General features: G+C 34.2%; 2 protein-coding genes, 1 long non-coding RNA gene and 1 pseudogene across 3 annotated transcripts; 3 read left to right on the forward strand and 1 right to left on the reverse strand.

Moving 5' to 3' along the window:
* The first annotated feature begins 7,546 nt into the window (after nucleotides 1–7,546).
* On the forward strand, nucleotides 7,547–8,418 carry LOC110614374 (ethylene-responsive transcription factor 13). Its single transcript, XM_021755893.2, has one exon. The coding sequence runs from the start codon at nucleotides 7,594–7,596 to the stop codon at nucleotides 8,260–8,262; it is 669 nt and encodes a 222-aa protein (XP_021611585.1). The 5' UTR covers nucleotides 7,547–7,593; the 3' UTR covers nucleotides 8,263–8,418.
* A 1,822-nt stretch (nucleotides 8,419–10,240) lies between these two features.
* On the forward strand, nucleotides 10,241–11,057 carry LOC110615541 (annotated as a pseudogene).
* A 2,626-nt stretch (nucleotides 11,058–13,683) lies between these two features.
* Nucleotides 13,684–20,673, reverse strand: LOC122723671. The gene is made up of 2 exons (XR_006350706.1): nucleotides 14,584–20,673; nucleotides 13,684–14,069 (listed from the first exon to the last, which is right to left on the reverse strand). It is a non-coding gene; the product is annotated as an uncharacterized LOC122723671 (long non-coding RNA).
* Nucleotides 20,674–25,677: 5,004 nt separating this feature from the next.
* LOC110615542 (ethylene-responsive transcription factor 13) lies at nucleotides 25,678–26,746 on the forward strand. The gene has a single exon (XM_021757444.2). The coding sequence runs from the start codon at nucleotides 25,718–25,720 to the stop codon at nucleotides 26,420–26,422; it is 705 nt and encodes a 234-aa protein (XP_021613136.1). The 5' UTR covers nucleotides 25,678–25,717; the 3' UTR covers nucleotides 26,423–26,746.
* The last annotated feature ends 454 nt before the right edge of the window (nucleotides 26,747–27,200 follow it).

The raw sequence follows: 27,200 nt of genomic DNA on the forward strand, positions 1-27,200 counted from the left end.
TAATTATTCCCAGAACCATCCATCCCCATGTACTTTTTTCAATAAATAATATTTAATTGGTAATTAAACTAAAATAATAATTGTATCCATAATCCTTTTTCTTTATACACCAATAATTTGAATTGGTAACTTACATATTAATATGATAATTTAATTTTTAATTATTTAAAAAAATTAACTTATATATTCAAAGGTGTGCAAAAAATTTTCTGCGGTGCGAGTCCAATAAACACCAAAATATATATATATATATATAATAAAATAAAATAGACTCACCAGCCTAAACAGACAGGATCGAAGTCCACAAACCAAATCTCTAACCTAGTTACTAGCTGAATCCTAACAGCATCACTGTCGCTCCCTATCCTGCTGCACTCAACCATAATTAGACGGAGAAAAAATAGCTCTTTGTAGCCAGCATACATGAATCATAAATCACCCACAAGGGATTCAAGACCAATAACCAATCTGGGTCTTTGTCTTTTGCAAAAAGATCAAAGAACAGATCAAATCAGCTTTCATAGCATTAGAGGATCACGTACCAAATGAAATCGGTTGGCTTAGAGAGTCCTAAGATGTATCCTTTCTTGCAGCATCCATGCATAGAAGGCTCAGGAAATGAACCAAACACGACACTAAAGGGAACAGCAGAGTCTTGTCCCCTAACCTAAAACCAAATGAGTGTTTTTTTACCGTTTTAAGTTGAAAAAAAAAAAATCTCAAACCTTTATTTAAAAATTTCTTTTCTAAAATTAATGTGAAAATTGAGTCTATAGTGATTTAAGATTTTGGTAAAATCTACCGCACTTATAGAGTACTAAAACGTATATTATCCCACGTCAACGGTGCGGAATATTTTATATTTTTATTTTTATTTAATTAATATTATATTATATTATATTAATTTAATTTATTTAATTATTTATTAAATTTATATAAATATAATTATAAAAATTATATTAATATTAATATAATTTATTTTAAATTACTAGTAATGTAATATTATATTTATCAATTTATTTATTATATTATATTTATTTAATTATTTATTAAATTTATATAAATATAATTATAAAAATTATATTAATATTAATATAATTTATTTTAAATTACTAGTAATGTAATATTATATTTATCAATTTATTTATTATATTTTATTAATTTAATTTATTTAATTATTTATTAAATTTATATAAATATAATTATAAAAATTATATAAATATTAATATAATTTATTTTAAATTATTAGTAATGTAATATTATATTTATCAATGTATTTATTAATTATATAATTTAATTAAATTTATATAAATATAATTATAAAAACTATATTAATATTATTATAAATGTTAATTATTTTAATTTATTTATAATAAAATATTATATCTTTCATATTTATTATTCTATTTTATTATTTTTATTATAATTAATTTATAAATATTTAATTCTTGAAACACTAATAGGTTTTAGAATTTTTTTTTTAAACTTTGAAATAATAAAAAGTCTGAAATTTCTTTCTAGGTGTCATTAATTGTATAATTTTTTAGATTTTTTATAATAATAAAAATAATAAAATAAAAAATATAAAAATATAATGTTATTTTATAAATAAATTAAAATAACTAATATTTATAATAATATTAATATAATTTTTATAATTATATTTATATAAATTTAATATATAATTAATTAAATTATATAATATTAATTAATTTAAAATTAAAATTTAAAATGCGGAATACCACACCTCAAATGTGAGTGCGGTATTCTCTACCGCTTTAAAGCACGGTAAAATTAATTTTCACTTGATTTTAGAAAAAAAATTACTTGAGATATATATTTTTTTTAATTTGAAACAGTAAAAAGCCCACTTCCAATGTCGTTAAATTCTGTAAGCGAGAGTAAAACATAGGGCCATGTATGGCTGGGACACCGAATGACCACTTCCAATATCGTTCGAATGTTCTCATTTACTTATTCAATGATATTCACTTTTATAGTGAAAATGAAAAAGATAGGTTCTTATTGTCTAGCCCATCAATCTTTTCAAATTTTATGTGAATAAAAAAAAACACATAATACAAAATACATGGTTAACAAAAAGCCTTAATTACTATTAAATCAGATCTGAAAAAAAAGCAATTAATAAAAATTATATACACGTATCAAGAGAGGAGAGGTTGAAACTCACAACTAGAGCAGGTTAAATCAATAGAACAAGCTTACAAGGTAGTATTCTTAATGTCCAATAAATCAGAAATAAGATCGCAAAAGCTTCTTTTTTCTTGTCTGTAGACATGTGTGAACTAATTTCTTTTATGATTGATGATGCATGCCTACTAAATAATTCAATAATAATTTTTTTATTCAAATAATTAATTTAAAAAGTAAAATCTTAAACAGAATCAAGCACTCTTTCATCTTCCAAACAGATCTCAAATTAAATATGTAGATAACTATTTTTCAATTCCAACGTTCCCGGTAGTTCCGGAAGCAGCAACGGCTTAAGAAGTAGCTGAAAAGCTCGGATTTCTAATCAAAACTAAAATAAGAATTTAATTTATATATTATTAAATAAATATCATGTGAATCTTTTAGCAGTATTTTATACTGCCCAGACGTGCTCTCGCATCTATAAAATCTTCTCAAATTTCAAAAATCAATTAAAAAATAAACCTAATTGGGTATTCCAACTAGATTTCTTAGTTGGAATGGTAAATCCAACTATAAATTTACAAGCAGAGGGAAAAAAAAAAATCCAAATTCATGTTTAAGATGGAGCTCATGAAAAACATGTGACGAAAGCCACCTCCCAGCTGCCAATAAGAATTAAGGAAAACGCATAGAAACATGCAGCAAATTAATTATACAAAAATAAATAAAAAAAATCACAACGGAAATCGGCCCTGTGTAGCCGGTGTTTGCGCTTTAACAGTCTGCCTCAGGATTCTACTCGACAGAAATCGCAATAAATCTCTCGAATTCAAAATAAACCTCACTAAATTATGCTTCAGCAATCAAACTTCAATCAATTAAAGGACGTGACTTAGGGTATAAAATTTATTATTATAAAAAAAATGAAAGGTCTATTTTATCTCTAAAATAATAATAATAATTTCTTTTTATAATTCAACTAATTACACCCACCTTTTATTTAACTAAAGAATTCTCACCAATATCTAATTAATTATATTCCACCAATCAAATCCTATCTCACCAAATTTATAACTAATCAATTTCTATCAATCTCTTAATTTATTATATCTTACTAAATATTCAATCAATTAATTTACATTCTAATTCACCATAAAATATTAATTTCTAATTTTTGCACTAATTAAATTTAATTAAATTATATATTATCCAAATTTACTTCAATTCCTCAAAAAACAAAATGAATTTAGAGTTTACCTTATTAAGTCAATGAGAATGTAGTTATGGAGGATGTTTTCATCTTTCACGATTCCGTTTCTAATTAGATGATGTGTTAATTTACTATGCGCAATTTAATAATTTCTCCTTTACTTTGGTTTGATTTATATCATAAAAAAAATTTTAATTTTTTTAAATAAAATTATTTTAAATTAATTTTATTTTAAATATAAAATTATTAAAAAAATTAACTAAATTAAATTATTATAAAATTCTTAATAATAAACAGAGTATCCATAATTATCCATAAAAATGGAAAAAAAAGTCTGGTATATATTTATTTAAAATATATAATAAAATAATGGAAAAAATAATTTTTAATTTCTAATATATAGTTTAATTAACGAATTTATCTTTCTATTTTTAAAATTTAATATTTTCATCCTGACGTATAATTTCATCAAAAGTAGAAGTTTTTTATAGTAAAAGGAAAAATCATTATACTATCCTTTTTAGAATTTAATATTTTAGTTTTTGAAATTTAATTTTTATAAATTTATAGATCCTTCTCTTAAAGAATTGAAAGAAAAAAATATGATTTCGTCTCTAAGATATTATATAATTAACATATTTATCCCTCTATTTTTCGAATTCAACACTTTAGTCTCTAAAATTTAATTTCGACAAAATTAAAATAAAAAAATCTCAAACTCAATTTCCATAAATAAATAAAAATTTCAATAAACATAATATTCAAATTCAACAAAAATAATAAAAATTAAAATATATAAAATTTAAATTATTAAAAATAAAATATTAAAATACAATAAAAATTATTTTTGTAATGCTGCTCGCTATTCATCACTATTCTTTATTTGAAAAATTCATTAAAATATTTCTAATATTTTAAAAAGTTTACTAGTTAATTTTTTCATTAATTTCAGTCGTTAAATATTATAAAAAAATCTAAAATACTTCTGATATGCGATGACTAATTAGTAAACTTTTTAATAATTTGAGAGACTAACTAATAATTTTTTTATAAACTATTGGGAATAAGTAATAAAATATTTAATGATAAAATTAATAAAAAAATTAATTAGTAGACTTTTTAAAATATCAAAAATATTTTAATATATTTTTAAAAATTGAATGATTAAATAGCGAATTTTTTCATATTATATAGATTAAATAGTAATTTTTTTATTTTATTATTGAGAAGAGTATTTTTAGAATTATATTTTTTTTTTACTTAACAGAAATTTTTAATGAGAGGATATTAAATTTTGACGAAATTAAATTTTAAGAATGAAAGTGTTGATTTTTAAGAATATAGAGATAATTCATTAATTATATTATATTTTAAAAATTAAAAAGTAATTTTTCTTAAAACAATCTATTAAACTAAAATTTACAGCTAATTAAACGTGTTTTGCAAAATGTAAAATGCAAGAAAATTGCAAACTTGAGTAGTATTGGCACATATATATATATATATATATATATATATATATATAAAAGAAGGATTCCAAGCACTAAAAACACGTGACGGAAATATGTTCTAAAACTCAACTCTTCATAGTTGACAAGCAATTAAGAATTCCAATTCTAAGGGAAACAGTGTTAATCAATGGAAGGTCAAAGCATCTCCTAGAAAATGTATATATGTATAGTAAAATATATAGCTCTAGATGAAGGGACTGGAGTTTTTCTTAGGTATCATTAAGATGGTATGCATAGGAGAAGGAAACATCCACGAAGATTATATATATATATATATATTTAATTTAAGTTAGGAAAAGACCTGACATGGAAGAATATTATTTTAAAAAAAAATTGCATGCACGTGCTATTTGGCAAATATAAAGTACTGAAAAAATTCAAACTTCTGTCAAAATGTTGACGAGACTAACAAAAAAAAAAAAAAACACTAACGTAATGCACGTTGTGGACTGCAGACTGACCGTTGGATTTTAATACAATTACATGACCCATAATGTGATAAAATTTATTAAAATTAAATATGCAGATAAAATAGAAATTAAATTTGAAAAATAATTACTACACAAATTTAATTTTTAATAATTATATTTATTACCTGTCAATTTTTTTAACTAACTTCTTGTATATAGTAGTGATATTCTATGATTTTTCCTTAATTAAAATCCAGTTAAGTACATAATTCTTAATATATGCATATAGTACAGGTAATTAAACCATAGGCTATATCTTAATATATGTGGATTATAGATCTGAAAATCATTATATATAGAAGTTTCACATCAAAAATTTAAACCATTGTTACACGTGTTATTTTTTGCATGCGTAATTCAATTCATTATTTTAACAGAAACGTCTTAATTAATTTTCTTCAAGTACAAATAATAATTTACCGTTTCTTTTATACATTTACATTGATATAAATTTATGGTTTGGTTCCACACGTGGAAGGAACTAATTTGAACGGAACTACAAACACTTGATTTCTTACCGTTTAGTTCTTAATAATTTTGTTAATTTTATTTTCAGTTTAAATTAAAGTAATTTAATATCAATTTTTATTAAAAATAAAAAATATGCAAATTAGATTAAATTGCGAAGTTAAATTAGCAATTTCAGTCCAATTTAAATTTAAAAGAGAATAGGATTAGACTGATTTTGAGTTTAATGGAGTTGAATTGGAGGCTGGAGCTTGATTTTTTAGTATTGAGGTCAGACTTGCCACCTAATAAACAAGAGAATCCGATTCCTTTTCACCAGTATAGCAACATATGCATGTGTAATTATTATTAAAAATATTATTTATAAATTTTAAGCTTTACTTCCCCACAATTGTAGAGAAGGTAACCGTCCAAAGAAGAGATTCCAAATCGAGTATTTATTAAGGATTGAAGATTATCCATTTTATGCCCAAATCGGCAAATCATATTATTTTTCATAATTTTTATTTTATTTAATTTTTACACATATTAAAAAATATAAAATTTTTTTATTAACTTTCTAATTATATTTATTTTAAAAATAATAAAATTTATTAAATATTAAGAAATATTTTAAAATATTTTTGAAAGATAAAATAAAATAAAATTATAATAATTAATTTATATATTATTATAGTATAAAAAATAGATAATAATTTTAAAAAAAGATGGTGAAAGTATTATTTTTTAACTGGAAGCGGCTTTCAGCCTGCTAATTGGGTCACCACTTCCGTTGCTTTCATGGGGCTTAATACGATTTTTAGGATTGCAATAATTTATTCGCAAATTAATTTGGGCTATAAATTAAAATAAGTTGTAAGTTTTTTTTAAATTATAAATTGTCCATTATTTTAGTGCATAATCCCATCCCTCCATGATGACACCATTATGCTTTGGCTTTAATATAAGAAACGACAACCCAACAAATCTAATATTCTTATCTTTAATTAGTTACTTATTTCTTTTAATTTCCAGCTAATGTATTTTAATATATTAGGTGATTCATTAAAAAATATTTAAAAAAAAGATTATGTAGATTATTATTATTAATAATAAATTGATTCTGAAAAAATCATTAAAATGCTGGCAATAATGCTACTATTATGATGAATGACATGATATATATTCATTCCAACTACGTAGAAACTTACATTATCTTTCATGTTTCAAAATTATATTAATGTCCCAAGGGTGTAATTATGAAAATTTAGAGATTTTTGGATTTTGTTTTTGAATTTATTCAATTTTAATTAAAAATTTTCTAAAAATCATTAAATTAAAATTTATAATAGATTATTTACTTATTTTATCTACTCTGGCCTATATATATATATATAATGATCACGTGCTTGATTCATAATTTAGTAACGATTATCTCGATTGTCCCATATACTTTCAGTGGACTAATAATGAAGCTACGCGTGCACATTAATATAATAAATAGATTAATCGTCATTTAATATTAATTAATCACACAGGTGTACCCACTAATCTCTAAACACAGTGTCGCTTTCCTTGTTATTCCAACTACCATATATATTTAAATTAAAAACTAAAATTCATTAACTAATAAATTCATTAAACCACGTGAAAATAGATGTGACCCACGCAGCTTCTAAGAAGGAACAATCTCCAAACCCATGTATATAAACACACACACACACACTTAGCAGTCATCATCAAGCTCAAGCAATTGCATTTTCCAAAAACTTGATCCATATTATAACTCACAGTTAAGCAAATGTGGGGAGAGAATACCTCGCTGCCTGCTCTGTTGGATTCCATTCAGCAGTATTTACTTGAAGATGATTTTGAAACGCTAACAGCTCTCTCTCCACTAAATTTCTCCGACGATTCAATCTTTGCTTCTCTCCTTTCCGATGATGTGTCCTACAGTGTTGAAGATCTGCTGGACATTACCTCTTATAGTCATGAAATCAACAATGACTGGACTCCGGTATGTCAGTTAGATTCAACGCTTGCAGATACAACAATGTCGATTGTTGAATTAGAATCTCAGCAATCGATCGCTAGTTCAGAACAAGTTGCAGTGATGAGTAACAGAAATGCATCCTCTAAAGGATGGCAATATAAGGGTGTAAGGAGGAGACCGTGGGGGAAATACGCGGCCGAGATTAGAGATCCGAAGAAAAATGGAGCGAGAATTTGGCTTGGTACCTACGAGACTCCCGAAGATGCGGCCCTAGCTTATGATCGAGCCGCTTTTAAAATGCGTGGCTCGAAAGCTAAGTTAAACTTCCCTCATTTGATAGGATCAAGTGACTATGAGCCAGTTAGAGTGACTAACAAGCGATGTTCGCCGGAGAGTTCCTCTTCACCATCAAGTTCGTCGTCGTTATCGTGGGAATTAGACGATTCTTCTCCAGCACCAAAGCGGAGAATGAAATGAAGGATTTGAATCATCCGATGATAACTTGTACATGCCATTTTATTAAGCAATGAATTGAAAAGCAATTAATTTGTTTTTCTAAAATTACATATAAAATTCATTCAAATTAAATTCGTACATTAAATTTTCGTTTTAATATTGTAACATTTTTTTAGAAAGTGGGAGGTGGATTTTAAAATTATAATATTAATAGTTTTTGAACTTTAATTTTATATAATTTATATAATTCAATTGAAAACTCCAAAAACTTCTGTTAATTAAACTTCATGAATTATATCAATTTTATATATTAAAAAATATAAAAACTTTCAAAGAATTGTATGCATGGAATTTCAAAAAATGGATACTGATAACAAAGTAAAATACTACATCAAAATTAATTAAGAATGTTTAAAGATTTATAATCAATCATAAATAGCCTATTATTCAATTTGCGGATGTTTTATTAATCTCATTAGAATTTTTTTTGTTCAAAATTAACTTAATTTAGTAAAAAAATAAAGAAAAATAAAAAACTAAGCTTCTTAATATTTAGGTTAAATAAAAAAATAAATAAAAATTTTCGTATATAAATCAATAAGTCAGTAAATTTAATTAAAAGTTTTGATATTTGAGCTAATTTAAGATTAAATTGATGTAGATATTAAAAATATATTTTTAGTTAAAATTGAAAAATAAGTACCAATCCAAGCAGTCTAAGAATTAAAGGTTGTCATCAATTTTATTAGACAGTACCACTTAAAAAAAACTTTTTTTATTTAGAGGGTTTAAAAGGTACTTTTATTATTTTAGCAACTGTATTAAAAAGATAATACATCTTATATTATTAATAAGTAAAAAAAAAGTCCAAAAGTTAAGTATTTCTAAAATTATAAAAGTTTTTTTTAATTCACCGTTAATTAATTATTAATAATGAATACAAATTAATCCTAAGAACTAGATTATTATAAATATTAAAATTAATTATTTAAATTTTTATAAACCAACTTATTTCTCAAATATAAAGAAATTAAACTATAACCTTAACTAAACATTAAAAAATTAAATTATAAAGTGCCCATTATTTTAGTGCATAACCCCATTCATCTATGAATCCTCATGATATCATATACTTATGCTTCGGCTCTGATATAAGAAATGACAACTCATGCAATGTCTAATATTCTCATCTTTAATTAATTATTTATTTATTTTAATTTCCCAGCTAATCATATCACACCAGTTTTTTAATATATAAGGTCATTAAAAAAAGTCTTATGTCACCGTTATTAATAAACTAATATACATATTTTGCAAAATTCATAAAAATATCTATGAGTTTTCATTTTGTTATACACTTTAGTCATTCTATTTATTTTTTAGATAATTTCAGCATATTCACTGTTAACAAAAAATAATAATAATATTAATAAATGGCTATTCAATTTTTAAATTTTATCTTTTTAAAATTTTCAATATTTTTTTTATTCTTACAAAAATAATTAAAAATCTCGTATAAATATATTCAACCATGAATTGCTTGCTTGTATATAAACATCATTTATATTAATAATAATAATTTCAAACTCATAATTGCAATTAGTAAAAGATGCCCTTTTCAATTATATATATACATATAATAATCACGTGCTTCGATTTATACTTGTTTATTAATAGTTAACAATTAGAAAAAATTTATCTCGATTGTCTCATATATAATATTTTATAGATTTTTTTAGTTTTCTATAGTTTCATACGATTAATTAATCATACAGGTGTTACCCACTAATCTCTAGACACAGTGTCTCTTCCCTTCTAAATTCAGACAATATTTTTAGATTCAAAACTTAAATTCGTTAACTGACAGATAAAACTAAAATAATAAATAAATTCATTTGACAACGTGAAAATAAATGTGACCCATACAGCTTCTGCGAAGGCACCGTCTCCAAATCCATATATATATACAAATACATAGAGATCATCATCAACCTCAAGCAAATTGCAAATTCCAAATTCCGAAATCCGAAATCCGAAATCCTAACTCATTTTCTTTCACAGTTAAAGCAAATGTGGGGAGAAAATACCTCGCTGCCTGCTCTGTTGGATTCCATTCAGCAGTATCTGCTTGAAGATGATTTTGAAACCCTAACCACACTTCCCCAACTAAATTTCTCCGACGATTCAATCTTTGCTACTCCCCTTTCCGATGATGTATCCTTCAGTGTTCAAGATCTGCTGGACATTACCTCGTACAGTCATGAAGTCAACGGCGAATGGTCTCCGGTATGTCATTTTGATTCAACACTTGTAGAAACAACAATGCCGGTTGTTGAATTACAATCTCAACAATCGGTCGTTAGTCCAGAAGAGGTTACGTTGACGAGTAATAGAAATGCTACTTCTAAAGGGTGGCAATATAAGGGTGTAAGGAGAAGGCCGTGGGGAAAATATGCAGCGGAGATTAGAGATCCGAAGAAAAATGGAGCGAGAATTTGGCTTGGTACCTACGAGACACCAGAAGACGCGGCTGTAGCTTATGATCGAGCCGCTTTTAAGATGCGCGGCTCGAAAGCCAAGTTAAACTTTCCTCACTTAATAGGATCAAGTGACTATGAGCCAGTTAGAGTGACTAATAAGAGGTGCTCGCCGGAATGTTCCTCTTCCTCATCGAGTTCATCGCTACTTTCATGGGAATCGGATGATTGTTCTCCGGCACAAAAGCGAAGAACAAAATAAAGGATTTAAATCAGCTAATGATAACTTGTATATGCCATTGTATTATTATTATTTTTTTCTATAAAAATTCAAAATTTCAGAAACTTCTCTATTCGTTTATAGTTGGAGTATAGTATTAATTTGATCATACTCAAAATAATTTTTTTAATAATTTAATATTATTTATTATGAATGCATTTAGTTTTATAATAAAAAAATACCTTGAGATCATTAAAAGGAAAAAACAAAAAAAGAAATAATATAAATAATGAAAGATTGGAATTTTTTAATTGATCTTCCTTTTCCTAATTTTGTTTGGGTAGTTCGTGTTGAAACTGTTTTCAAAGTTTTTAAAGAATTGAGAAAAAATATCAAATGGAATGGGATTGATGTACGTATTACGTACCTACCCTGAAAAGAAGGAAAAAGAAAACACAAGGCCAGTTTCTGCTCTTAATTAAATCTTGAAAGCATCGGTAATTGATAGTTTCCTTGTTCAACTTGAAGAATAAAAGATTACTTAGTTTTCACGCGAAAAGATCTTTCAGATCTAAGCTGGGAGTTTAATTAGGTATAAAAAATGCAGATTCAGTGTAAGATGAGATGGAGAGTAGAGCAGCATCACGTTCTATTTGGAATCTCAATATTTCTATATTTTTAATTTTAATTTGGGTCAACACATGGAGGCCTGATCCTGAACCCCATAACCCATGACTCTTCCACAATTTGATAATTAGATATTTTATTTTATCACGTGGAGACGAGTTCCTCAAGAATTAAATGAGAGTATTAGAAAGCTTCTGTAAAGCTGTGTATACCAAACCAAACCTTGCTCAAATTTACATGCAACCATACCTCGGATGTTTGATGATTTCGCTCTCTTGGACTCGATTCAACAATATCTTCTTGATGATAATAATTTTGAAACCCTAACAAGTCTCTCGCACGAGTCGAGTCCAGCTTTTCTCTCTTTTTCCTCTTTGCTGAATTTTCCTTCAGGGTAAACTATTCAAGTGATAAGATTGATCTTTCAAGATATTGGATGCTGCCTCCTGCAAATTTTCCAAACTCGCCACTCAAAGAGTAAATGATAACAGTTATAATAATGATCCAGATAAGAAAATAGAACATTCACCAACTCTATTTACCGAAAATTCAAATAAATGCAAGATAGGCACAATCTAACATCAACAAGCTGACAGTACATTTCATCTTGAGGAAAAAAGAAATTGCATAATAATCATGAATTCAAATCGATGGAAATAAACTTATAACAATCATAATATAATACATAATTTCAGTTAGAAAGAAGGTATGTGGGAGATGAGCGAACAATAAGTATTGAAATCGACAATCCGACGAATCGATGCGATTCAAAGAAGTTGGGTTTTCCTGTACTCTCCGATCGACGTTCATTAGGGTAAAGGGTAAAGCGCGTTCCTACGAATAATGGTCTAGTGCAAATTTTATAAAGTCCATGAAAATGAAAAATACTTGATCATGTAATAGTAATGGCATATCACGATGTAAATTTCATAAAATTTATGAAACTAAAAGATATTTGAAAATATAATTATAAATAAATTATATAATTTAATAATAAATAAAAATCTATCAAATAAATATAAAATTAAATTATACCACTTAAATTTATGTTTATTTGATATATTTATATTTATATAAATATATTTAAAACTAGTGAAGTTAGAGAGAAATTTGAAAAGAAGTTGATTGATATCAATAAATATCGAAAATATGAATATTTTTTACGTTTTGAGTTAATCATTTTATTTTGTTATAATTATATTTGTATTTTTTTTACTAATTGAACTCTTACGTTTTAAAATTGAACTAATTATATTCTACTATTAATTATTTCGTTAAAAATTAATAGAATTATCATATCACTCGATACGTTAATACTATATCATTATGCCAATATTAGTAAATTTCAGAATAAAATTAATAATAATTTAAAATTTTATTTTTAAAAAAATTGAGTTTATTTATTTTTTTTATAATTATTTATTATAATAATAAAATCTTAATATTTTTTTAATAGGAGATGGAAGAGTGGAGATTTCCGAATAAATATATATAACTTAGTCAAATTAAACAATTAAATTCTAAATTAATCTATATATTATCAATTTTTTAAAAATCCACTCTATATATTAATTAGTATAATTTAAAAGCGTGGTTGATTATCGTTATGTTTAAGAGGTAAAGGAACATTTTAGAAAAAGCATCCTTGTTCTATTATTTTTATATTTTTTAATTTAAATTATGTTAGATATTATGATTTTTTAATATTTTATAATTAATATATTTAATAAAATTATTTTCTTATCAATAATTTTAAAAATAATAATAAATAATAAATATATTAAATAAATTTAAAGAAAGCCCCTCGATAATAATTTTAGTTAAAATTAAATTAAATTAGATTATTATTATAAAAATAATAATAATATAAATAATATCTTTTAAATATATTTAATAATAAAAAAGATAACTTGATAATTTAACGATAAAATACATTTGATCAAATATTAAAAAATAAGATTTAATTGATAAAAATAAAAATATAAGGTGAAATTATAACAAAATAAAAGTAAAATATATAATTTTTTTTAACAATTAATTTTAAATTTTATTAATTTAGTGATATAATAATTCATTAAAAATTAACAGCACAAGTAATAATTCGATCCATTTAAAATAATTTTGAAATATTATATTTTAATTGACAAAGAAAAAGTGTTATATGAATGAAGGCTACTGTGGAAGAATCCTCCAATAATTCATATTCGCGTGACTAAGACTGCTCGTGAAGAAAAAAAAAAGTTAGTGAAAAGAAAAGTAAAGGCCGTCACTTCACGGCCTGTAACAGCCGTTAAAGTTCCATAACGCCCGGTACAAAAACAAAATTTTATCACCGTTATTTCAGGGCCTTAACAGCCAGGACCCCTTCAAAACCAGTAATATTTAAACCATGATCATAATATCCCTTGGGTCGACTTCCATCCCCCTCGTCATTACACCAGGTTCAGAGTAGATCTCCCTGTTGCCTCTGAATTCAATGTCAGCCTGCTTACAGTATGCAACTCCTGCCACAATGCAAGTAGACACATCTCCATTATTTACTAACTTTAGATATCATAAGATCCAAATTGCCCAAACTCAAGAAAATTATCCTTCAAATGCAAGCAGAACCCATATTAGTTCAAAGTAGTTCTGCATCGATCCACTGGCATCCTTTCAAGCAAATATTTGAAATAAGCAAGTTCTGTTAAACCAATAAATCATAACTACAGAAAACTCAAATGAATACTTGCTAGTGTGCAGATTTAAAAGTTGTCTTTTACATCTTATCCACAAAATACAGTTAATAAATCCCCACACTATCACCACAGACCACAGATCGAATGAGAAAGCATCCACCCTCCTCCCCCTTCCCTCTCTAAATTAAATTTCACAAGCTTCAACCCCCCCCCCCCCCCAACCACCTATGTGCACCCAGGCCAAAAACAAGCAAAAAAACTCACGTGCATGGAATATCACACTAAATTATTTTGTTGCCAAATTAATTTAACTTGAAACATAAAAGAGCAATCAACTGACCTCGAGGGAGAGGGACATATTATTCAACCTTATCTTCCACATCCTTTTGGTGCTTCTTATCCATTTCCCTCATAGTATTCAGCCTGATGATCTGTGATCCAGAAAATAGGGTTTTACAATGGATTCTGTAAAATTGGAAAAAAGTTTAGACCTAGAGGAGAGTATTTCTCCTTTTATATGTTTTCTTTTGTCTGCTAGTGACGTGTAACAGAATGTACGTCATTGGGCCACATGTCCCTGTCACGTTCATATGGACGTACGAGGAAATCAGATCGCTGCCCCATACGTAACGGCCTCTGATTCTCCCCGGGCACGCATGCGGATGGTCCCACAAGGCGAATGGGCTGAACTCCTTCTTGGTTTCGAGCTGGGCCGGAAGATAAGGTTAAGACTAGGCCCAGAGGGGATCTGTTCATTGGGCCGAAAGAGCTGGGCCGGCCTTATTGAAGAATCTGACTGGAGCCCGGTCTTTAAGCGGAGCGGGCTGGATCTGGCTCTTGGAGGAGACTTAGAAGCCTTCAGATTATGGGCTGTCCTAATGGGCCTGACCTTAGACCGGGGCGAAGAAATCCAGCGGTCATCAATTGCCCTTTTATCTCCTTGTCAGTTATTGCCCGACTGAAGAGGGGGTAAATACCGAGAGTCATCATGACCGTGCCGCCCAAGGACAAAACTGTTCAAAACATCTTTTCGGCTCTTTATTGTTTCAAATTTCACTTCCCGTCAGTCTCCCCAGAACGTTGGCTCTTCTCTGTTCTACTGCTCTCTTTGCTTTCCTCTGCTCATTTGCCCTAATCACTTTTCAGGTACGCCTCTTCTTTTTCATGGATAGTTCTAGTCTCCCCGATGTCGTCAACCAGGAGTCTAGCATCACCCCGTCTAACATTAGGAATTTCATTTCTAGGGAATACCTGGATACCCCTCTTTATCACATCCGGGCTCCTTACCAAAATGAGAGGATCGTTCTTCCTGATCCTTCTCCCCCTGGCCTAATCAACCCTCAAAGAGACGTCAGTCTAATCTTCTTCATCAAACAGAGGGAGTACGGTCTGTCCTTCCCCTTTTCTCCTTTCTTCAAAGAGGTCTTCCAGTATTTCGAGATTACCCCTCGAATGCTAACCCCTAACTCCGTTCTTTTCATGTCTTGCTTTGAATCTGTGTGTCTGAGCTGGGGGTTTACACCCACGGTTCACCTGTTCGTCAGCTTCTTCAGGTTAGTCAAAGCGAGCCAGAAATTTTATTACTTTGCCCCTCGCGGAGGGTTGTCCATTTTCACGGGTTATAAAGACTCCATCAAGGGCTGGGTAGAGGGGTTTCTGGTGGTGGAGTTGAAGAAGAATACGGGGTTGGCTTGGGAGCTCGGTCTTGACTGGGAGGATGTCTCTCTGGGTTGCAACGACCTGCCCCAGTTGAGCCTCACTGAGCAGGTCGGATTCCTTCGACTGACTTCTGTGGATAGGAAGTATGACGTCGAAAAGTGCTTGTAAGCGTCCAACCTTAGGGATATTAAGGACGCGTGTATCTTATTCTATTTGCCTGTGTTAGTTTTTGCTTACGCGACCTTTGCTCAGAACTGTTCTGATTTGCTTTGATTTTTAATTTTGTAGCCTCCGAGGTGAAGATGGATCAGATTTCCCAAGAATCTCATACTGTCCCGGGAGAGCATGGACAATGCTCTGGATGCTCTCCTGGCTGGGCAATCTGTAAGGGATGCTACTCAGAGGGTGGCCGAGGTTATTTCTTCCAGATCGGTTACCCGACCTCCTCCTCCTCCGGTCTCCTCACAAGCTCCTAGACCAAGCTCCCGACGTAGTAAGTCGTCTCGGCCCTCTAGACGCAGTAGATCGAGCTCGGCTCACTAGTCCTCTCAAGCCCCCCGGCCTCGACGTTCTTCTACTGAGGGGGCGGAAGAGACTCCAAGAATTATTTCGGAAGTGGCTGAGGACGCCGGGCTGGCGAGGACGGATCCCGCCCTTCCTCCTGTGGGCGCTTTTGATGTGGGGCTTGAAGTTCCCGCTGTTGCTGAGGAGGAGGTCCCCAAGGTGGGGTTCGAGGCCCCCATTACTGAAGAGGAAGCTCAAGGAAAAAGTAGGCAGGTTATTCTTGTAGACGAAGATGTCCAAGAGGCCCCTATCGGAGATGTTGGATCCGGCCCTGCTAGTGAAGGAGGAGTCACAGAGAAGGCTGGGGACAAGCGCCCTGCCTCCCCCGAAATGTCTGCCCCAGCTCCCGCTCGAAAGAAATCCAAGGCTTCCAAGGGATCAGCTCCAGCTCTCCCCCCTATTGGAAAGAAAAAGGAAGCTTCCAAGGGATTAGCTCCAGCTCTCCCCCCTCTTGAAAAGAAGAAGGATGTTCCTGTGATACCCCTGTTGTCTGCTCCTGACAACGACATTTTGAACGCTGAGGACATCACTCATCAAACTCCGGCGAGCGTTGTAGCGGAGATCTTGCGGGAGCGGATGTTCGGGGGAATCACAGAGGCTTCGGACTCTCGTCTGCTTGCTTTGACCGGCCATTTGGCTGGCTTCACACGAGAGCAGGCAGCCTTCCGGTCTCTACCTCGAGGAGAGCTCGGAGATAGGATTAGGGAGATGCTCCTGATGGTAAGTTGTTCGTTCCGATTTCTTCTCGTATTCTAATTTTCTTTGTTTCTTTGTTCTGACAGTTTTCTCTTTTTGTACTAGGTGATGGGCCTCTTCATGGAGGTGGACGCTCGTGACCTCTCTCTTCGAGAATCTGTTGATCGCCGGATCGAGGAGGCGCATCTAGAGGAGAACCTGTCTGCGACCAGTGATGCCAAGAGCAACCTTGCGGCAGCTCGAGAGCATTCTAGGTCCCTAGCGGCGGAGTTGTCTCACGCTCGGAGGGTTCTTAAAGAGTCTGACGAGAGGGCAACAGCTGCTGAAGTCCGCTGTGAAGAAGTCCTGAAGCAGCTGTCCTCCACGGTAGATGCCCTTCGTGAAAAGGACGAGGCTATAAACCAGAGGGACGAGGCCCAGCGTCAATATGAGGCCTTGAAGGCTGATTTCGAGGGAGTCCGGGCTCGTCTTAACAAGGTGGAGGTCCAGAAGGAGGAGGCACTAGCTCGGGTCGAGGTTCTCGAGCAGGAGTTAAGTAAAAGTTCGGATCGTATCAGAGACCTGGCTTCAGCGGCAGAGGAGTCTAAACTTCATAATCAAAAGCTCTGCCATGAGGTCAGGACTTTGGAGCATAAATGCTCAGCCCTGCTCGAAGATGCCAGACTCGCTGAAGACAGGGTCCAGCTAGAGTGTGAGAGGCGTCTGATGGAGTATAAAGAGTCTCCCGAGTTGAAGAAAGAGATCGAGCAGGCCTGTGAAGCTCGCCTCCAGATTTTCAAGAGTTCTTCTGATTATAAAGCCGAGGTTGCTGAGGCCTGCGAGAGGCGACTTGGGAAGTTTAAAGCTTCTGATGAGATGAAGACGGCCGTATGGAACAAAGGCTTTCGCATATTCGTCTCTGGATATAACCGGGGCCTAAGGACAGCCAGATACGCTCCCTCTACCCCGTTGGCTGAACTCCGAGCTATAGAGGAAGACTCTGATGGTGAGGAGGTGCTTTACGGGGAGGACGACAGGCCTTTGCCCAAAGGGGCTCCTCGTACTGCCACCGAACCTTCTGAGGCGGGCTCCGAGTCAGGGGATGAAGACGCTGGGCCTCCAAGGCAAGAGATTGTGCCCTTCACAGGGGCTGAGGGGTCTGTGCAGGAGGGTGCCAGACCTCTCCCAGATGATAATGTAAATAGTGCCAGTGTAGATAAAGATAGAGTAGATGATAACGTACCTAGGAGTATTAGTCCTTTAAGGACTGTTTTTCCTCCAGCCCGTGCGGATAATCAGGATAGGCTGTAATGTAGTTTGTAATAATTACTTTTTCTTTTTAATTTAATTTTCAAATTATGTTGGTATTTTGAGTTATTTTGATGGTTGTTTATTTCTCTGGCTTTATTCGTACTTGAGCTGTTCCTACCTCTGCTTGTTCTTCCCTCCTTATCAGGCTACTTACTCTGTTTAGACAGTCTGACTTGTTTAATTTTAAAGATTTGAGAATGAGACACTTAAACTGTGCCTAATAAACTTGGTAAGGAATCAACTAGATCGTCTTTCATTTCTTGCCCCTCAGTCAATCAGGGCTGAAATCTTAGCCAGAGACTTAGTATCTGACTTATAATCTTTTCTATTTCACAAGGGCGTTCTTATCTATAAATTTTCTCCGAGCTAGATTTGCCTTAAGGCCAAGATCGTCAAGCTGTACTTTTATAGATTTCGACCTCATTAGGTCTTCACTATGAGCTCGGTTTTTAACAGCTGACTTAATGTCTTCAACTTTTCTTTCCATTATTTCACATGTACGAGCTTAGGCGTGTAGCCCTTTATAACCAAAGCGAAATGTATCACGTACCTTTTAAAATGGTGAGCAGGATTGGCCTCCTTGTTTTTAGTTCTGTTCGGACGAGAACTGAAGCTGGGGTCTTATCTGCTCACGCCATTGGATTTCTCCTTGGGTTTCCCCTTTACCTCCTTAGCAGTTATTCCATGGCTGGTGAGGGGGTAAATACTTGGGCTCCATTAATGACCGTGCAACTCAAAAACAGTTTTTGTCAAAACGTCCTTTACTTGCGTTATTTCTTTATCTCTTTACTTTGGTGTTTAAATGTATGGCGATCTGGAGATGTGTTCTTGATGATGAATGATATTTCACCTCGGCCTGTGCCTCATCATTATTTTCTACTCAGACTGTCTTCTGGCTTTGTCAATTTTACTTATTTGGTGGACCAGGCTGGCTCTACTGGGATCTTGCTAGTCGAACTGACCCGGGCTAAGAGCTCGGAGTCTGGTTAAGCTTCTGACTTGCGAGTTTTTCTTATTCCCATGAGGGCATTTCTGTTTTTGACTCACGATCTCGTCCTTGTTGCGAGCTCGGATACATAATATCTTGTTCTTCTGGAGATAACCTTCTGGCAATCAGTGCGGTTTGAGCTGCGTGCTCCACTGGGATAGAGAGCTCGGTCTTTTGTCGTTTTCCTATTCCTGGGTTATCCTTGTTAAATGTTTGTTTATGCTGAGTTAACCCGAGCTGTGAGCACGGTCCTTTGCCTTCGTTTATCCTTTTATGTGTTTCTGCATTCGTGGGCCTTTTCATAGAGGGAGCTTGGTTCTCTGTTATTTCTTCTGTACTTATCTTTATTCATGTCGCGAGTTCATCCGAGCTGGGAGCTCGGTTTTTTGCTTTTTGCTTAGGCTTTTATGCTGGTAGCCTGTGACGCTGTCTGTATCGCGAGCTCGGGAGTTCGAAATTTCACTTTCTTCACTTTGGTGTCCCGAGCTCCTTTGTGAAGTCGAACTTAATCTCTTGTTTTCTTGTCGAGCCTTATATGGGCTATGTCTCAGTCTGACTGCTTATTTGTTTGGCTTCAGCTTTTCTTTTATAAACTTGTAGCCTCACCTTAATTCGGTCTGCCTATTGGATTTACCAGTACCGAGCTCATTTTCTTAAGATCGGCATGGTGCTTTGGCGCTTTGGCACCGCGAGCCTTGTATTGGCCGTTAGTAGGTCGTATTGCTACATGATACGGACGTTGGGGCGCCTTAGTGTAATTTCGTTATATGCTGGCCATTTTGCGAGATCTAGGTCTTATTAGCCGAAATCCGAGCTCTTATAAGAGGTCGGATTCAAACTCTTTTATTTATATTCTAGCACCCTCTTGAGGTCAGCATGGCATTTTGGCGCTTTTGGCTATTGTGTGAGATCAAAGTCTCTTTACTTTATGACTCGAGCTCCTTTGGGAGGTCGGAGTTTAGATTTTCATTTAGGGTCTCGTGCCCCAATCTTTTATGTGAGGTCGGAACTATGTTCTTATGAGTTAATTTTGCATGTTGTCATTGTATACTGCTGTTTGCTGTGAGCATACGACGCCGGAGAATTCTTTGGGGATCTCGGCCTTTGTCGCTCCGGGAGATCTTTGAGATCTTCGCCGGCCGTTTTTGCTCCGGGGAGATCTTGGAGATCCCGCCGACTGTTTTTGCTCCAGGAGATCTTACGGGATCCTGTCCGTTTTTGCTCCGGGGAGATCTTGGTGATCCCGCCGGCCGTTTTTGCTCCAGGAGATCTTACGGGATCCTAGCCGTTTTTGCTCCGGGGAGATCTTGGTGATCCCGCCGGCCGTTTTTGCTCCATGAGATCTTACGGGATCCTGGCCGTTTTTGCTCCGGGGAGATCTTGGTGATCTCGCCGGCCGTTTTTTGCTCCAGGAGATCTTACGGAATCCTGGCCGTTTTTGCTCCAGAAGATCTTACGGGATCCTGGCCGTTTTTGCTCCGGGGAGATCTTAGTGATCCCACCGGCCGTTTTTGCTCCAGGAGATCTTACGAGATCCTGGTCTTCTACCTCCAGGAGGTCTTTATGTCTCAAGGAGGTCTTCTGACATCTGTTCTTTTCTTTTCCTGAGAGAGTTAATACTCACAATAATAGAGATAATCATTGCATTATTATAAGATAGTGTTATTCATGTTTTCATAGTACAAGAATTTCTTTTCACAAATATTCTAAGGAAAGTACCTCTTCCACTTCACCAGCTTATTCAACCTTTTGTTCCTCCAACGATCATGTTGATGGTTCCACTGGACCCATCATTCACTGGCTTTGCTCCCATTCTCCTGAGTGTCTGCGCTGCTGGGTTCGGCTGAGACCTTTGTCCTTCTGGTTTCTTTATAAAGTTCTTGAGGTGTCCCCCTCTTTATCAGCCTCTCGATCTCCGCAATCAACTGGAAGCAGTTATTGGTGTCGTGGCCGTGCGTGCGATGGTACTGACAATATTTATCAGGATCTCGCTAGTTTGCTTCCGTTTTTATCGGCCTGGGCCATTGGAGGAACTCCTTATCCTGGATGGCCATGAGCACTTCGGCTTTAGAGGCATTGAGAGGGGTCAGCTTCTCTGGAACCCACGGAGGGAGTAGCCTCTGTTCTGAGACCCGAGGAGGGAGAGGTCTTTGGTCCCTTCGCTCCCAGGGTTGTCTGTAAGGCTCAGGCCTCTTGCCATGCTTTTTCTCGTGCCTCTCCGGCCGCCCTGCCTCCGGTGCTTTCTCTTTATATGTCACTCCCCTAGCGAACCTGCTTGTCACCAAGGCATCATCCTGCCTTATGTATTTTTCAGCCCGCTTCATCAGCTCGGCCAGTGAGGTCGGAGGCTTCCTGCTCAATGAGCCAAAGAACTCGGCAGAGGTCGTCCCCTTCTGCATGGCTTCCACTGCCCTTCCCTCATCGAGTTCAGGAATCTGTAGGGCCTCCGTATTGAAACGGGCGACGTACTCCCTGAGCGATTCGTCTCTCCTCTGCCTGATCGTCTCCAAGTAGCTTGTCTTTCTATCTGCAGGCACCCCGGCGATAAATCGGCTGGTGAAGCGAGTGGCCAGATCTCCAAAGCTGCTGATACTTCCGGCCTCAAGGTTATTAAACCACGCCCGCGCTGGCCCCGAGAGTGTCATTGGGAATACCTTGCACATCAAGGCATCTGACAAGGTCTGCAGCTCCATGAAAGTTTTGTAGTTCAAGACGTGCTCCCGGGGGTTTCCAGCTCTGTCATAGGCCGCCATAGGTGGCATCATAAATTTCTTCGGGACGGTCTCCTGCTGTACCCACGTTGAGAAGGGTGAAGAGATAGGCAGAAGAGTTTGGCTGGGGTCCTTCGCCCCTAACTCAGCCAAAAGTTGTTCTCTCATCGTCTGCAGCTTTTGGTCTACGCTTTCTTCTTCCTGCCTGGGCCTCTTCTCTGCGCGACCTTCCTCCTCCTATGTCTCGCTCCCCGCTCTTCCGGTGGTTCCGGCGGAATAGCTATCAACTTCATCATTCTCTATCAGCTCCCTCACCCTCCTTCCATGAACCCGAGCTTCCGACTCTTCCTCTTCTCCGGCTCTTCTCCTCCCGTCTCCGGTTTCTTGGCTGACAGTTCGGGGATGGTTGAAGGTAGGCTGAGGTTCGTTGGTCCGGGGCTCTTCCACCACCGGCAACACCTGTACTGGGGTGCTGAGGTCCCGTTGCTGCATTATCTGCCCCAGCCAGTGGGCGGTGTTTTGTAACTGGAGAGCGATGGTTTGGAGGTCCTGGTTGGACAAGGAAGCGGTGGATACATTCCCCGTCGGGCTTGGCGAGGGGTTGAAAGGAATAGGTGGTTGATTGTTTGGAGTTGTAGGACTGGAAAAGGAGAACTGTTGCCCCTCTTGGGCAGAGCTCAGGTCATTTGGAGTGTTAAGATTGTTGTTTTCATTCTGATTAGCCATCGTGGATCTCAGTGGGTTTGTTTAGAGTGGAACTCCGGTGATGAAAAGATCTCCTTCGTCCCCACAGACGGCGCCACTTGATGATCTGAGATCCAGAAAATAGAGTTTTACAATGGGTTCTGTAAAACTGGAAAAAAACTTAGACCTAGAGGAGAGTATTTCTCCTTTTATATGTTTTCTTTTGTCTGCTAGTGACGTGTAACAGAATGTACGTCATTGGGCCACCTGTCCCTGTCACGTTGATATGGACGTACGAGGAAATCAGATCACTGCCCCATGCGTAACGGCCTCTGATTCTCCCCGGGCACGCATGCGGATGGTCCCACAAGGCGAATGGGCTGAACTCCTTCCTGGTTCCGAGCTGGGCCGAAAGATAAGGTTAAGACTAGGTCCAGAGGGAATCTGTTCATTGGGCCGAAAGAGCTGGGCCAGCCTTATTAAAGAATCTGACTGGAGTCCGGTCTTTGAGCGGAGCGGGCTGGACCTGGCTCTTGGAGGAGACTTAGAAGCCTTCAGATTATGGGCTGTCCTAATGAGCCTGACCTTAGACCGGGGCGAAGAAATCCAGCGGTCATCACAGCCCATTTTAGCTTCTCTTGAATTGATACAGTAGATTCTTGGATGTGACCAACCTAGACATCCATTGGTATAAAGTTAGAAAAAGAATGCTCACACCTAGAGATTTAACAGCAATTCTTTAGTAGTAATAATAACAACCACCACCGAAACAGCTAGGAGATTAGAAGACAGGTTTTACCAATATAGTATAATATGCTGTATTAGTAACTCCATCACAATAGATTAGGTAAACCTAACAAATTGCATAAGAGACAAAATGTAACTTGCAATATGAAATCAAAGTAATCTAACACGTATTTGGCATTATTTGACATGTCAAACATTCAGGTCAGACAAACATTATGGTTTCTATAGGCAGAACTTTGCTTGTAATCAGCTGTTGCAACTAGGCATACAATAACCTGAGGTAAGAAAATAGGGAGATACTACTTGAACCAGAGATCTTACCAGTTTGATAGTGTTTGTTACAACATATTGCCAAGTCATCCATGTCTCAGATCCCTCCCAGCTGCAAATTGGACCTGTATATCACAAAACACTAGAAAGTTTCAATATGCTAAAATGGGGAGACAAGGGGATAATGCAACACGAGCAATATGAATACAAATTCACAGCATTCACAGACCTCAAAACACCATACAACTGATCCAACTTTACTCAAACTATTCCCCAAATAATGGGAGGGGGAAAATAATCAGGCAACAACCAGTATCTTCCTCACTATTTTTCTTAATTAATTAGTATAATAGTATAAATTCTAAACTTAACACCAAACCCTTCTCAGTGAAAAAAAAAAAAAAAAGTTGAAGATGGATCAGGGAAAAAGGAAAATTTAATCTTGGTCCATAAAAGTTAATTTAAAAACACTCTAACCTTAAATAATTATAATAATAATAACAAAGAAATGTTTTGTTGACTTCATTAATTTTTTTTAATTTTTTTCCTTTGTTAATTTTCCCTAGTTCATGTAGAAAAAGTTTCCCAAGTTTTTAAACAATTAAAAGAGATCTTCAAATGGTATAGGATTGATACACATAAATAGCCTTAAAAAAGAGCACAAAATCAGTTTCGGCTTCTTAATTCTATCACTAATTAAATCTCCAAAGCTTGGTAATTTGTTGTTTCCCCTTCAACTTGAAGAAGTACTTTTCATGTGTAAACATCTTTCCTATCTAAGCATAGATTTCCCCTCCCCTGCCACCTCCAAGCTGAGACTTCAGGTATAGCCAAAGCAAACTTCCTGGAAAATCAGAGGGAGAGTAGAGCACCATGCATTACACGTGCTCTTAGGAAGCATAACTGGTCAAAATTCAAATTCCATGCGAGTCTTCAAAAAAAGTCCATAATATTATATATATAGAGAGAGAGAGAGAGATTGATTATTATAAATTTGACTTTGTATAAAAATTAATTTAACAGTTTTTATGTTAACTATATATCAAAAATTGTATACTTATTTATTTGAATTGCATATATTGTACGAATCTTAAAATATAAATATTATTTAAGATTTGTTTATATATAATAAACTTATATTGAAATATATTTATAATTCCAAATCAAAATATCAAGATTCAGCTTAGAGAGAAAATAGGGGAAAGCACACAAAAAACAGAGTAAACAACCAATGAAACATTTTAGACCCATTTATATTCTATGTTCAGAAGCTGCATATAGTTGTAATTGGAATGATAAAAACAATAAAAGATGCTCTATTCTTCATGTTCTTTATGCAAAAGGAATATGTGATTATCTGTGTCAACTCTTCAAGTAATAGGAAATATGGAAAAGAAAAACTTCCCATTCTCCCTAAATATTTTAACATATACTATTCACTTTAATTAAAAAAATAAGCATAAAGTACTCATTTTGTTAATGGCGCACATTATAGATTGATTAATTAATTACACTATCATATGAGGATATTTAATTTATTCAGCTACCGGGAAGAATTATTTCAAACTTGTGATGTTCTGTCAACACATGGAGACCTGATCCTGAACCTAACACCCCATGACTCATCAAGTGATTAATAATTAAATATTTATTAATTAAAAATACTTTATTACACCACGTGGGGAGGAGTTCATCAGGAATGCAACTTCATGGAAAGAACACAGAAATATTTGGAAAAAAAAGAGAGTAGAAAGCTTCTGTAAATCTATGTGTATATATATATATAATCAATCACCATCACAATCCACAAGCCAAAATCATACAGTACAGGCACAAAACCTTACTCAATTAAAGCAGCCAGTGACATGTTCAACCAAATGTGGAGTGGAAATAATACCTCGGATTTTGATGATTTCGCTCTCTTGGACTCGATTCAACAGTATCTTCTTGATGATAATAATTTCGAAACACTAACAAGTATCCCACCGGTTAATTCATGCGACGAATCAAGCTTTTCTAGTCTCCTCTTCACTGATACCTGCAGTGATTTTCCAATCAAGGTAAACGATTCAGGTGACATGAGCATTTTCAGTTCACTATCTGATGAAAGGAGCATTATTGGATGGAGTCAATTAAATCAATTTGATTCGACGGCCACGGAAACAACAACGACAACGACCATCAAACGGGAGGATCTTGATGCAGTTGCTAGTCCGGAGGGTGTGGCCACTACTCCAAAAGTTGTGGCTGCGCGTAAGAATAACGGAGAGTGTAAAGGATGGCAGTACAAAGGTGTGAGGAGAAGGCCATGGGGGAAGTATGCGGCGGAGATAAGAGACCCGAAGAAAAATGGTGCTAGAGTTTGGCTTGGAACTTACGAGACACCTGAGGATGCGGCTCTGGCATACGACCAAGCAGCTTTTCAGCTACGCGGCTCAAAAGCTAAGCTAAATTTTCCTCACCTCATCGGCTCTAGTGATTACCGGGCTCCAGTGAGAGTAAGCCCCAAGCGGCGATCACCGGATCCCACCACAATGTTGGAGGGTAGCTCGCCTAAGCGGGCAAAATGAGGGACTAAAATATATATCTGTGGACTGTATATCCTATGAGAAATTGCTTCTACTATTTTTGATTTTATGTGTTCATTCCATTGTCAGCGAAATAGACCCAACCCTGGCACCGGAAAATCTATTCAATAGTCGCCGGCGAGATTTGAGGTCATTTAGTTTTCTTCAACTGCTTCATCCTGATTAATAAAGTCGCAACTTTCTTACGGCAAAGAAATCTCCAACTAGTACTTTTGGCAAAGTACTAGTTGAATTTTCTTGTAATAATTAATTATCCAACGAGTTTTCTTTTAATTTAATAAATACTAAAAATTTATTATTCTTGAAATCGCGCCATTTATATCTATGCTTTCAAATATTAATTATAATGTGCTTTTTTAATAAATTAATAATGTATTTTAATATTGATAAATTATATTATATATCTTTTAATTTACATAAACTTGTATATACTAGGTTTTTTAATTCCCATTTAGCTTCGCTTGTTGCCATTTATATTTCAAAGTTGAAACCACTTCATCATTTTGTTTTGCTTTAGAATAAAAATAAGTTTCAATCCGATTTTAATTTTTTCAAAAAGTATTATTATTATTATTATATAAGATATATATTTATTGCATTCAACTGTTATTAATTTACTATTTTATATAAAATTACTCGCATAAAAACATAGCTTCAAAACATATCATCCCTTAATTGACTTCCCCCACTTGGTATAGAGGAGAATTTCTACTCCCCAATTATCAACTAAAATTAGTTTTTCAAAACAAAATCACGAAAA

The sequence above is a fragment of the Manihot esculenta genome, chromosome 5 (genome assembly GCF_001659605.2).
Source record: "Manihot esculenta cultivar AM560-2 chromosome 5, M.esculenta_v8, whole genome shotgun sequence".
Taxonomy (NCBI): Eukaryota; Viridiplantae; Streptophyta; class Magnoliopsida; order Malpighiales; family Euphorbiaceae; genus Manihot; species Manihot esculenta.

Excerpts from the sequence above, each read along its gene's own strand:
- LOC110615542 (XM_021757444.2), top strand. The coding sequence starts at position 25,718 with ATGTTCAACCAAATGTGGAGTGGAAATAATACCTCGGATTTTGATGAT.
- LOC110614374 (XM_021755893.2), top strand. The coding sequence starts at position 7,594 with ATGTGGGGAGAGAATACCTCGCTGCCTGCTCTGTTGGATTCCATTCAG.